Below are 14737 nucleotides of genomic sequence, written 5' to 3'. Positions count from 1 at the left end.
TTGTTTCTCCAGACCAAACACTCTTAACATATAATTCATACCAGTATGGATGACATCTCAATCCTACACCTTATAGTTCTCAGTCTCGGAATAATATTTCCTATTCATTGATTTACACACCTCTATGGCTCATTGTCTCTGTATAATATTTTGTGATGTAATTCACTCTGACAGTGTACATTGGGACGAGTGGCGCTAAAAAGTACATAATTGTGAGGGAGAGGCTAAGGAGGGTTTGAGGTCACTGTTGGGGGAGGCAGTGAAGGAATCAGTGATAAAGGTGGCCCTGTCTCTTATTAAATCCGGGGTTGGATTGTGCCTGTTGACAGTTTGTGAATGCCAATCTATTCACAAATGTGATGGTTATCTATATAGGCACTGTACACAATATTGTTGTAATATTTAATGTTAGCAAATGTCCGACAATCTATTTCTCAGTGTATTCTCTAAATGTAACTTTTTTTTACTAGTGAATAGCTGCTGCGGTTCCTTGTCAGGGACTTCAGGGTGCATTCTCCTGTCTCCTTTGAGAACCCTGCACAATCTTCAAGTGAGCAGTGTTCATGAAAACACAAGTTTCATGTTTTCATGAGCACTGCCTGTACTCTGGTCAGTCCTTTCTCTCCAGGCTCCTGATGACAGGGTGAGGAGAGCAGGGGGTTGAGGTGGCGGAGGCATAATCCAGCTACTGAATGATGTTTCAAAATAAATCACTCTGCAGCTGCATGTCTGGATTGCGCATGTCTGTGGGGCGTAGCTTAACTACGGTCCCTTTCCACAGGCACAATTCATTTTATTTAGCAAACATACTGATCAAGCCTCATGCACAGTATATCTGCTATAATGGGGCTATTACGGTACATATCAGTGCATGCCCGAGGCCAATGACAAGCCACACAGTGTAGCAACGACAGGCTCACCAGCACTATCCCATCTTCTTATAGGGCTTTGCTTCCAGTCCTATCAAGAGGCTGGGAGAGGGATTGAGGTCTGTCTTCCCCTTTTCAAACCTGCCCTTGCTGCTCCATTAGATCCTGTTTGGGAACCAGGCTTGCTGGTGTCAATGCCTAGCACCAAACCCCTGCTCTGCTGCTGCCATGGAGCCTCTGAGTTGCCTGCTATGCAACCAAGGTAAGTCAAAGAAATAGCATTTCTATATGTATGTATTACCTGTTTGTGAGTGAAATTGTGTGTGCGCATTTGAGAGTGTTAATGAGAGTGAAAGTGAGTGAAAATCTGAGTATGCAAATGCATACAAATACTTAAAATTGAGTACAAGGGAGTGAGTGAAGAAGTATGAGTGTGTTAGAAGGAACAGTTGATTGATTGGGGTTTGTGAGATGGAGTGGAAGTGAGTCAGGCTGTATGTATCCATGGTGCAGCAGATGCAGTTGCACCAATACTCACAGTCAGTGAGTGTGTGTAAGCATGTTAGTAAGTGACAATGAGGTCCACTGGGTATGAGTATATCTGTGTGTGAGTAACACTGAATGTGAATGAGTATGAGTGAGAATAAGTAAGTGAGAGAATGAGTTAGAGTGGGCGATGGGAAAAGAGTAACTGTGAGAGGAGTTGAGTATGAATGAGGCAATTTTGAAAATAATGTAGTGAGCTCTTGGTTGGTTTTACTCCCCACCACTTTCAAAGATCAGCAGCTGCCTCTGGTAAATAGCAGTGATTGTGCACCGAAATTGAAAGTAGGGGTGCAAATATCTATCTGAATCTGATACTATAAATGTGTGTTCATTAATGGCATTTATTCTAAGGTGGTAACTGGGTATTCAATCAATCTAAAGTTGTCAAAACCAATTACACATGTTTGATTTTATTTTTTGTAATAGTATTATATAGAAGAAATCGATGAACAATGCACCCTGGTAAACAGTTTTTATAGTTATATTTCCGGAAGTCTCACCATTTCCTTTGCTATACATCTGCACGGCTGGGAACTCTCCTCTGCCACTAAACTCCTCTGCATTGTCAATCAGCGCCTCCTTCAGGATCTCGTAACCGCATAGCACCACTGTCGGTCGGGAGCCAAGGTAAAATGTGTAGATTGGGCCATACTTTTTGGAGAGCTTGAAAAACAAAATGATAAAACCAAAACGTGTTCACATGGCATTCCATTGGTTACCTGGCATAGGTACATTGCTTTTTAATATCAATGCTCAGTATGTTGGTGCTCTATAATGATGATACAACTCTGTCACTGAGGCATGGCATTTTGGGGTTTAAATAAAATATATGAGTTCTGGAATATCTGAGGATGTCATTGAGAACTGTGTGTTTTCAGTTTGTTCTTTGCACATAAACAACCTTTCCACACCCAACAAAAAATTTCATAGACGATGTAGCACGTTTTAGTCGATAGGAAGTTTAATCTTTCTGCAGTTGATGCACCGAATTATATCAGTGAAACTCACGAGACTATTTGAATATCATATTTAGTGCCAGTGTAACTATTACTTATGGGGTTATGATGTAGAGCCCCTAAGTGGTAGGAAATTCTATTGGCATGATTTGGTAGTGGTAAAATAATTAAGTGGAGATGGCAGTCTGCTAAGTGCACAATAACGGACATTACGAGCTTAAAAAATCTTTTAAGAAGGTCTGATACAAAAGCGACATTTAAGAGTGTTTCTCTTAGATGGAGATGTTGTTGGCAATATGCTATAACTGTAATAGTAACTCATGCATGATGAATAACTGTTAGTTGGCCTTGCGGAAGGGGTGAAAAGCTTTTGTTTGTATATTCAAAGATGCTGAATGCGTCTAGAGTGAAAGTCTGAAGTTATCCAGGGACGTAATTGTTTAGTGCAGCAGGACAGGGATTTTAGATTGATGAAGATGAGTACTGTTTGGGTTACCCTGAGTAATGTTTGGTGGCCGAGATTGACGATTTGGTGCCAAAGTGCCAAATGGTTTAATGCACAACTACTTAAAAGCACTGCAAAAAAATGCTTGCAGTGGAACTTAAAATAATGTTATTTGTGGCACATGCAAGACACAATTAAATAACTTTAAAATCTAAGTCGATAACAGTCTTAATCCAACTTTTTAAAAGGGTCTGATCAGTCTTTATTTCTGAAGCATTTTACTATAGTCTCTCTACATGCTCTCATCTCCACATCCATTACGATTACAAATTATTGTGAGAACACATTTCCTTCTTTACAATAAAATTTCATATTTACAGAGCACATATTCCACGAAAGTATTTTACTATGGAATATGTGCCAAATGGAGATTTAGTGTGAGATTTACTAAAACGTCACTGCAACACAACAAGACAACTTAGTCACAAAGAGACCAGGAATGTGCCATTATGTACTAAGATATTGCACATTCCTGCTCCATCTCTGCGCTGAGTGCTGCCTAGTGCCAACGCAGGCAGTCTTCCACCATGGTGCAAGGGAGCCTGTGTTACAGGCAGAATTGTCTTTGTACAGGAAGGGACAGCTTCCTGCACAAAAACAATCCTCAGAGGCATTTTCGTCTTTCTACGTGAGGTGCAGAATGCAGCACATGTAGAAAGAGAAAATACAGAGAAGAAATAAACAGATTTCTCCTCGTTACGCCTCTGTTTGGAAGGCTTACCAATTCGATGCATCCAAACTTTGCTATTGTTACTAAATCTGGGAATGTTCCATGGATGGATGAGTGGGAATGCCCACACTGCACTCATGGAATGCCTTCCCAGTTCAGACTAACGCAAGGAGGCAACTCGCACTGCCTTGTGTTACTCTAAATTTATGAAGTCATGCAGAGCCAAGCAAGATAGCTTTGCACTGCTTAGTAGTAGTAAATCTCACTTGAGGGCTTGCATTGTGTTGCATCACCGTGCGTGTCAGAAGGCCAATGCACGCCCTTAGTAAATCTGGGTCTTAGAGTTGCCTAGAACAAGTGTGATGCGGCCTGAAGAGATGAGGGCAAGAAAAAACAATCAAATGACACTGAACATGTAGGTAGAGTAATTTTTCAGTGTTACTAGACTTTAAAAGTCACCACTAAATCTTGTTTTTTCTTCGACTAAAATGCATATTTTAGATACAGGCTTTTAAATCGTCCATCCCGATTAAGCTTCTAGGTTGAGTATTGCATCCACTGTAGGGATCTATGTTTGAACACGTGGTGGCACATTTAATTTTACGTGGTTATACTCCAATCTTTCATCTTTCAAAAGCTGATAGAATAGGGTAACTGAGGAAGGTAGTGGTAAACAACTGTTGTGTGTCAATAGAGCCAATGATAAATGGCTTCAAAATACAATCCCTCCTATATATTGACGATTCAATTTTGATTGCCAGAACAGCTAGGGTGCTTAACAATCCCAACTGTCAGCCATTGAAACTTATTGTAAAACCAACAAAAATCAGTACCGGGAAGACAAAAAATATGACATTGAGGAAGACAAATAGAAAGAAGAAATGTGTTTTTCGTATAAACAGGTCTGCCCCAGAAGAAGTGGTATCATGTGCCTTTCAGAATATGTCAAGGGACTGGCTAGTCTACCAGTAGTAAAGCTAATGTGATGGACTCCTCTCAAGGCTGCTCCCCATTATGAGATGATCATGGCAATTGACTTCAGTGCTGCCAAGTTGCTGAATGTCAAGTATGACACCTTTAGTCACTTTAGACTTTTTAGTCAGTTACACACTGTCTACTGGGACTTGTAGTTTTGCTTTTTCCCTTGTGGGAACCTTTGTATCAGCATGACTGGCAGAGGTTAGCACCTGAATTGGGGTCAGGAAGCAGAAATGTAACTGACAGTTTATCTGCACTAAGTAGGACAGGTATGCCCAGATGTGGGTCCGAGTACATTGTGTCACTGGAACCAAGCTATTTGCAGCTGATGAGCCCATAACAAGGGTGAAACTCATTCTGCATTCCTTTTGTTCCAATTCAAGAAGGACCTTGCTTGGGAGTTTGGGCTGCACTGTTCCCATTGAAGCAGGCTCAAGACTGATTTGCATATTGTTGGGTCGAAACTGTGATGGCATGGTGTGAAAAATAAGGATTGAACGGGATGTGTCCCAAGTAATTACGAGTGGCAGAGATTAATGCAAGCATTCCATCCATCACTTTTTGTATAATTTATTATGTCACCTTAGGTGGGATAGGTATGCTCAGACGTGGGTTCTGTACACACTGTGTCACTGGAACCAAGCTACACACAGCTGATTAGTCACTGACAAGGATGAAACCAGTCCTATGTTGCTTGTGTTTTGGTTCAGGTAGGAGATGCTGTAGCAGTTCGGTCTGTACTGTTCCCATTGGAGCAGGGTCATGACTGATCTGCAGATAGCTGGTTCTCAACTGAGGTGGCATGCTGTGCAAAATAATGATGGACTGAAATGCAGCCCCATCAATTACCAGTGGCTAAGAATAATTCAAGCATTCCATCCATCACTTTTTGTATACTTTAATATGTCACCCTGAGTGGGATGGGTATGTCCAGGCGTGGTTTCCATGCACACTGTGTCACTGGAATTAGCTATATGCAGTTGATGGTCTTATAACAAAAGCAAAACCGGTCCTGCATTGCTTGTGTTCTGGTTCAGGGAAAATATGGCTTAGCAGTTCGGGCTGGACTGTTCCCATTGGAGCAAGGCCAAGACAGATTTGCATATAGCTGGGTCCAAACTGAAGTGGCATGGCTTGCAAAATTATGATAGACTGGGATGAAGCCTGAGTAATTACCAGTGGCTGAGATTAATTGAAGCATTCCAACTATCACTTTTTGGATAATTTAATATGTCACCTTAATGGGTATGCTCAGACGTGGGTCCCGTGCACGCTGTGTCATTGGAACCAAGCTATATGCAACTGATGAGACCACAAAAGGGATAAAACTGGTCAGGTAGAACCTGGCTTGGTAGTTTGGTTGGACTGTTCCTATTTGAGGAGGCTCAAATCTGGTTTGCATATAGGTGGGTCCAAATTGAGAAGCATGGCATGCAAAATAATGATGGACTGGGATATTCCACCCATCACTTTTTGTATATTTTAATAGATCATCTGCATTGGAAACTTTTCAGATGCATGTTAGAAAGAAATAACTATGAATGTCATAAAATACAAATAATGAGCCTGATTTAAGAAAAGTGGTGCTGCATCCAATGCAGAACCACTTTTCTTGTGTCCGTTAGTAGCCCTCCCTACCGCCACCATGTTTGCGCCGTGTTTAATATACAGTGCACCATGGTGCAGAGTAGGGGCAATAGCATTGAAATTGTTGGTACTATTGATGTACTCTGGAGGATTAGCACCAACATTTTGGCACTAATCCTGCACAGTTCTTAGATGCCCATTGAAAGCATTTGTGCGCCCCCTTTTAATGCCTGCTCTGGGTAGGTGTTAAAATTAGCAGCAAAAAATGTAGCAGTGGAATCTCCTAGATTTCACTGCTACATTTTTGCAATCCCACTAATTGGGGAATGACTCCCTGGCATACATTATGCATGTCGCAGACATAATGTGGTACAAGGGGTTACAAAGTGGAGCAATGCATACATTGTGCCACTTTGTAAATATGGCTCAGCGTTTTTGCCATAATATCGCCACATTAGCGTAAAAATAATGATGCCAGTGAGGCGATATATGGCACTAGGCCCTTCTTAAATTCGGGCCAATGTTTTTAGCAAGACAATAATTGCCTGTATAAACCCAGTGATTATTAAAATTATACACATATTAACTTTGAAAAGAGAATATCCTCACTTGGATCCTTAGAGTGATTTGGTTCCTTTTCAGCATAACAACAAAATACAAGCACACAAAAACGCCCACTGAGGAGGCCAAACCAAGGGGCATATTTATACTCTGCTTGCGCCAAATGTGCGTCAAAAATTTTGACGCACATTCGGCGCAAACCCTGCCCCATATTTATACTTTGACGCCCGACCCCGCAGATGTCAAAATCCCACCATGTGCGTCATTTTTTGGAAGGGGGAACCTGCCTTGCGTTAATTATATGCAAGGTAGGCGTTCCCTTCCAAAAAATGACATTAAGGCCTGTGCGCCTTATTTATACTCTGGCCCTAAAAAAGTATAAATATGGGCCCAAATGTAAAATTAAGTTACACTACATTTAAAATTATATGTCTATCTGTAAACTTTATTTATGGTATTTAAATAAATACAGCAAGAACAAAAAATGTTGTATGTCTCCGGAAATCGTGCTACATGTCCCCTGTTCAATTTTTAAAGAAGATCTTGTGTTTTTCCACCAAAGATCATGACAGTACATGTCATCACTGACGGCGCTCCAGGCTTCTGTAATATTGATCATCAGAGCACATCACCTATTGCTTCCTCCATAAAGGCCATGCAGTATCCTATAACCAAAGATGTTACATCTCTTAAGATTTGAGCTGCGACTAGCATGTTCCTGTGTGCTAGTGAATGGGAGACTTAGGGGCTCGTTTAAGAGTCCCTAGCGCCTCTTTGTGCCACATTTGCGTAATGTTTTTACCTCAATGTGGCCCAAAGAAGGCAACATTTCTGCACCAAATTTACAAAGTGGCACAATACGTGCATTGCACCACTTTGTAATCCTTTACGCTACATTATGCCTGCACCAGGCATAATGTATGCAAAGGGGGGATTCCCCCGCTGGAGGGCTGAAAAAATGGCACAAAGAAATCTAAAGTATTTCTTTGCGTAATGTTTTTCAGCACTTTTAACGCCTGCTCAGAGCAGACATTAAAAGGAGGCATGCCATTGGTTTCAATGTGCTTTGCAGGATTAGCGTCACATTTTTTACGCTAATCCTGCAAAGCTCTGAACTAGCATCAACATTTTAAATGCTAGTTCCCCTAACTACAGCCTTGGTGTGCCATATCTTAGATACCACATGGTGGTGTTAGGAGAGCGCTAAGGGGTGCAAGAAAAGTGGTGCTGCACCCTGTGCAGCACCACTTTTCTTAAATCAGGGCCTTAGATGGGTGGTGTCCTAGGAGGAGACAATAAAAGGTTTAGGTTGTCTGGGTGCAAATTATAATTTCCCTAACCTGTTGCTATTAGACCGTCTTTCTTATCCCAGTAAAGCCCACATAATATGTGAAAATCCTGGGAGATGTACTCAGTGCAGAACTATTGTTTAAAATGTTAGAGCCTGCATGGCTCTGGTTGTGCCTGGGCTCCCACCGGAGACTTCAAAGTGGGATAAATACTGATTGCAACCAGTTAACAATTCTAACTCACGTAAACTTCACAAGGTGAATTCTGTGCACCAGTACAGGAACTGTTCTTTAAGAAATAGCAAATGGATGCCATTTTTCTGAACACTTGAGTTGGGCTTATGCTTTGGAGCAGTCTTTGTTGATGAAACTTATGGTGGAAGAAAATATAACTGTACTGCCCTGGTGCAAGGAGAGAAACAGGCCACTGATCAGCTTATATAAGACTGCATCAAACTTGAATCAAGAGGCTAGATGCTGAAGAACTTGTAGCAAACGTGGTAAAAAAATAACCCAAAAATATCTGTGTGATGGGAGAGAGAAGGATATGCTTAGAGCATTTCAGTATTGTGAGTGTGATAAGCCTTTATCCCCACTGCTATCTGGTATCATTTATGATTCTAGAGGAATCTATTTCTGACTGCTGAAGAACCACCTAAGAGAGAGACCCTAAATAGCCCTGAAAGGGGGATTGGTCAGCTAAAAAGGTAAGCACCTATCAGGGGAGGGTTCTGACGTCACCTGCTGGCACTGGCAACTCAGGTGCTCCCTGCCAACTTGGAATCCAAGATGGCAAAACCCTGGGACCCTCTGGAGGGTCTTTGAGCCCCACCCCTTGGGTGGTTATGAACAAGGGAGTGGTCCGTTCCCTTTCCTTTGTCCAGTTTCACACCAGAGCAGGGACTGGGCATCCCTGAACCAGTGTAGACTTGATTAGGCAAGGAGGGCATCATCTATGCCCCTCAAAGCATATCCAGAGGCCCTAGGAGGCTACCCCTCCCATGCCTATAACACCTATTTACAAAGGGAGAGGGTGTAACACCCATCTCCCAAAGGAAATCCTTTGTTCTTCCCTCCTGGGCTCGAGCTGCTTGAGCAACAGGAGGGCAGAAACCTGTCTGTGAGGTGGCAGCAGCTGGGGCTGCCTGCAAAACCTCAGAAGGCTGTAATGGCAATACTGGGGGACCTCTAAGGAGCCCCCAGAGTGCATGGAACCATACAACCAATGCTTGCAAAAGCATTGAGGCCTGATTCCAAAATGTTTGATGTAAAAAATGGCCAAATTCAGAGTTACTGTTGTTGAGCTGGACATAGGTAGTGACCTATGTCCAGTGCACAGGTAAAATGGCATCCTGCATTCAAGAAGTCCGGAAAAGTAGTCCTGAAGGTCGAGGGGGCACTTCTGCTAGTGCAGGGTTGTCCTCCACACACAGGTACTCTGCACCCTGCCTTCAGGGCTGGAAGGCCTGTAGTAGGGGTGACTTATACATAACCTGCTGCAGTGTAAATGGCAGTGAAAGGGTGTATGCACCATTTCATACAGGCTGCAATGGCAGTCCTGTAGAAGCCTTTGCATGGGCTCCCTATGGGTGGCAAAAGAAATGCTGCAGCTCATAATTATCCCCTGGAACCCCAATGCCCTGGGTACCTAGGCACCATATACTAGGGACTTATAAGGGGGCACCAGTATGCCAACTGTGGGTGAAATACTAGATTGCCAGTATGCAATAACCATAATTAAAGGGAGAGAGAATAACTACTGGGGTCCTGATTAGCAGGATCCCATTAGGCACAGTCAAACATACTGACAAACATGCCAAATGTGGGGGTTACCATTCTAGAAAGAGGCTACTTTCCTACACACACACCAACGAAGGACATTAAGGCTAACCTTGGCCAGTTGAGACTTTATTGCCTAAGTGGTGATAAGTGGAGAGTAGATCTGCAATAGAGTGGTGTTGGAAATGGCCTTTCTTCAGGGGCACCCCCAAACTTTTTGCCTTCCTCCTTCTCTTTTTCTGACCTCATTTTTTCTGGTTTATGGTCTCTGCACACTTTACCACTGCTAATCAGTGCTAAAGTGCATATGCTCCCTCCTTAAAACATGGTGACATTGGTTCATACCCAATTGGCTTATTTAATTTACTTGTAAGTCCCTAGTCAAGTGCACTACATGTGCAGAAGGCCTGCAAATCAAATGCTTCTAGTGAGCTGCAGCACTGGTTGTGCCACCCACATAACTACCCCTATAACCATGTCTCAGGCCTGTCTCTGCAGTGTCTGTGAGTGCAGTTTCACTACCACTTTGACTTGGCATTTAAAAGTACTTGCCAAGCTTTAAACTCCCCTTTTTCTACATATAAGTCACCCTTAAGGTAGGCCCTAGGTAGCCCATAGGGGAGGGTGCTATGTAGGTAAAAGGCAGGACATGAACATGTGTGTTCTATATGTCCTGGTAGTGTAAAACTTCTAAATTTGTTTTATACTGCTGTGAGGCCTGCTCCTTTCATAGGATAGCATTAGGCCTACCCTCATATACTGTTTGAGTGGTAGGTCCTGATCTGAAAGAAGTAGCCAGGTTATATTTAGTATGGCCGGAATGGTGATACAGAATCCTGCTTAATGGTGAAGTTGGATTTTATATTACTATATTAGAAATACTACTATTAGAAAGTGAGCATTCCTCTACACTTAAATCCTTCTGTGCCTTCCAGTCCACGCTGGCTAGGTTTAATTGACAGCTCCCTTGTGCATTCACTCAGACAACCCCAAACACAGGATGCTCACTCACACTTGCATACATCTGTATACTGAATGGGTCTTCCTGGGCTGGGAGGGTGGAGGGCCTGACACTTACATGTCAAAGGACAGTAGCCTGCCCTCACACAAAGGACTGCCACAACCTCTACTGGGACCCTGGCAGACAGGATGGAACTGAAAGGGCACCTTGTGCACATCTGAGCCACTCTTTGAAGTCTCCCCCACTTCAAAGGCACATTTGAGTATTTAGACAGGGTCTCTGACCCTACCAACTCAGACACTTCTGAGGAATACACTCTACTTCATCAAGGCACTTCCTGGAGAAGAGAACCTGGACCAGAACCTGCAACCTGCCAAGAAGAACTACCTGGCTGCCCAAAGGACTCACCTGACTGCTTTTCTGAGAAGGACTGCTGCCTTGCTGTTGCCCTGCTGCCTTGCTGCTCTCTGGCTGTGCTGAGAATTGCTCTCCAAGGGCTTGGATAGAGCATGCCTCCTGTTCCCTGAAGTCTCAGGTCCAAAAAGACTTCATTCCTGCAAGAGAACTCCCTGTGTGATCGAAAATCAATGCACAGCCTGCAAGAAACAACGCACAGCCTGCATCGTGGTGAGAAAATCACTGCATGCCAAACCAGAACGACACAGCCCAACTTCGCAAGCAGGAGATCGATGCAGTGCCAGCATAGTGACCGTAAATGCGATACACGGGCCACTGGATCGACGCAAAGCCGAGCCGGAACGACGCAGCCCGACTTCCTGAGAGGAATCAACGCAGCGCCTGCCGTGCGGTAGAAATGTTCACACAACACCCACCGGATCGGTGCAGCCCCTGTGACTTTGTCCTGCAAGCACCAGACTTCAACGCATCGTCCCTGGGGCGTCCGAAAACCCTGCAACCCGAAGAGGAACCCAGCTACATGCCTGAAATCGACAGAAAGCCTGCCCTGCGTGAAAACTAGACAACGCATCCTCTATTGAGCGGGAAAAATTGACACACACCTCTACGTTTTCCATGCATCTCCTCTTCTGTGGTCCCTTGATGAGAATTTGAATGCAAACAAGGTGCTTTGTGCTTGCAAGAGACATTTGTTTCTTTTAAGAGACTAAATACATGATATCATTTTTACAGGGATATTTCAACATATACTTATTGCATCTTAATCGTTTTGACCTGCGTCTTACAAGATAAATATTATGGCCCTCATCACAACCCTGGCGGTAAATCCCGCTTACCACTGTGCAGAAGACTGCCAACAGACCGCCACGGCCGGGGAATTCCGCCACAGCTATTACGACTCAGAGCTCGGAATCCGCCAAAATCCAGACACCCACACAAGTCCACCACACCAAAGGTCAGTGATAAACTGGCGATAACAAAATCTCCACCGTCACGCCACCAGGAATACGCCAACACTATCACGACCCACAAATCCATGCGGCGGTCTTTCAACCACGGTATTCCATTGGCGGTATACACCGTCGTGCTCAAAATACACACACATTTACAAAACACTATCACATTGGACAAATCGAAATACACACACCTGATACACATACACACACCACTCCCACACACCCAATACAATGTAAATCACACACCCACATTACCCACAAACCCTTACTACCAAAAAATGTTAAGGAGCGGAGAGACAGAAAAGCAAAGACCACACCAGCAGACAGAGGCACACAACACCATCACTCATACACATCCACGCACAAAACACACACCCCTAAACATCACCCCACACTTCACAACACCCACCACCCCACACATCACCCATACCACCCCATGGCATCACAAAGACACCCCAGGTTTTCTGAGGAGGAGCTCAGGGTCATGGAGGAGGAAATCATCCCTGGTAGAGCCATAGCTATTTGGATCACAGGTGCAGCACACTACCATAGCTAGGAAGATGGAGCTATGGCACAGAATCGTGGACAAGGTCAACACAGTTGGACAACACCCAAGAACACGGGATGACATCAGGAAGAGGTGGAACGACCTACGGGGGAAGGTACGTTCCGTGGTCTCAAGACACCAGATAGCAGTTCAGAGGACTGGTGGCGGACCCCCACCTCCTCCCCCAGAACTAACAACATGGGAGGAGCAGGTCTTGGCTATACTGCATCCTGAGAGCCTCGCAGGAGTAGCTGGAGGAATGGACTCTGGTAAGTCAAATCTTTAACTACTTCAGCCCCCACCCTACCTGCATGCTATCACATACCCCCACCTTCGCCCTCACCCCCATCACTCCAACTCCTCACATATGTCCCACTATCACAAACCACACATCCCAACACCAAGCCCTGCATGCAACAACAAAGCATTTATACCCATCACCAATGCATGGCCACTGCACATACCCACAAACACCCCTAAACAATTAGCACACAAGGTCCTACACAAGAATGCAAGCACTGGGGGACAGGGTCACCCACCCATTGCACACCATGGCACACACAGATACTAAAACTATGCCCACAGTGATGACAGCAGCTCTGTCCAACTGGATCTAGATGACCAGCCCGGCCCATCTACGACCTCGGGACAGATGGTTCCCCTCACACTGGCACAAGCCTCCCCCCTCTGGAAACACCAGCCCGGCACCCACCCAGCAGACCCATACCTTTGTCCCCAGGACATGTCAAGCAGCAGTGTGTCCTCCACTACAGAGAACCCAGGCTAACCCACCACCCCAACAACAGCTGGGACCCGGGGGCAGTGGCAGTGGGCACACGGTTCAGGGGACAGAGGTCCAGGAACACAGGGGAAATGGGAGGGCTGCTGTGCGACAGGGGGAGGACAGGCCCAGGGAACCCACTCTCCACGAGGCCCTCTCCAACATCATGGGAGCCTACCACCATTTCCAGGAGACGATAGCAACGGTACTGGCCAAGTTTCAGGAGACCCAGTGGCTGCAGGAGGAACAGTATTTGGGGTTCAGGGAGGAACTCAAAAACATCAATACCACCCTGGGCACCATTGTAGGGGTGCTAAAGGAACTCGTCAACACCAGGATGGACACTGTGGCACAACAAGGGGCCCCTGACAGTAGCCTGGACGATGAACTGCCCACCACCTCTGCCGGCGGTAGTGGACAGGAGGCACCGCCACAGGACCACGACACCAGCACCCCACCCCCTGCAGCTGGAGAACCACCACACAAATGGTCCCTGAGATCCAGGACAAAGACAGAGAACAATGCCAAGACCCCCGCCAAGAAATGATACCACTCTCATTGTCATCCTTTTGTCCCACTTTGTCACCCTGTCCATCCATCAACTGCCCCAGCTCCACTTCCTATGCCCCTTTGGACAATGCACCTGTGAGACTAATAGACTGGACTCTGCCATGGACATTCCTCCACCATCACCCCTGACCATTTTACAACCCCCTCCACTATTTAGCACTTAAATAAACACCTGTAAATCACAAAACTATCTGGAGTCAGTCTGTGCTTTTGAAAATGTGTATTTGCAATAACTGTGAAAAAATGCTATATCCATTGTATTGTCAACATACCGATGTCACACAGCTGTAGTCCATGAGGAAAAAAAGCAGATGTCACACAGTGGGACCCACATCTGTGAAATTGAAAGGGAAAGTGACAACTCAGGGTCCATACACTGGGTGAAAGTGACAGACAGATGAGAGGTAGAACAAGGGTATCAGATGTAGCAGGCAGTGATGTCTTCTTACCTGTGTCTTACTGGAAGGATTGATGAATCACAATGTTTCTGTTGTCGATATCCTCTTCTTCTGCTTCCTCGTCATCACTGTCCACAGGCTCCACAGCTGCCACAAGACCTCCATCTGGACCATCCTTCTGCAGAAAAGGCATCTGTCGTCACAAAGCCAAGTTGTGAAGCATACAGCAGGCCACGATGATCTGGCAAACCTTCTTTGGTGAGTAGACTAGGGAACCACCTGTCATATGGAGGCACCTGAACCTGGCCTTTAGGAGGCGGAGGTCCTCTCTATAACCCTCCTAGTTCGCCCATGGGCCTCATTGTAG

General features: G+C 44.9%; 1 protein-coding gene across 1 annotated transcript in view; it reads right to left on the bottom strand.

The window, feature by feature from the left end:
• LOC138259480 (cytochrome P450 2F2-like) overlaps positions 1 to 14737 on the bottom strand; it is a 286557-nt gene that overhangs the window by 212795 nt on the left and 59025 nt on the right. Inside the window, exon 2 of the mRNA XM_069207250.1 lies at positions 1916 to 2078. Within this exon, the coding sequence (XP_069063351.1) occupies positions 1916 to 2078 (163 nt within the window). The remainder of the gene's footprint in view (positions 1 to 1915; positions 2079 to 14737) is intronic.

The sequence above is a fragment of the Pleurodeles waltl genome, chromosome 9 (genome assembly GCF_031143425.1).
Source record: "Pleurodeles waltl isolate 20211129_DDA chromosome 9, aPleWal1.hap1.20221129, whole genome shotgun sequence".
NCBI classification, from domain to species: domain Eukaryota; kingdom Metazoa; phylum Chordata; class Amphibia; order Caudata; family Salamandridae; genus Pleurodeles; species Pleurodeles waltl.
The sequence above is the reverse complement of the archived record's forward strand: the minus strand, read 5'-3'. Positions and strand labels throughout refer to the sequence as shown.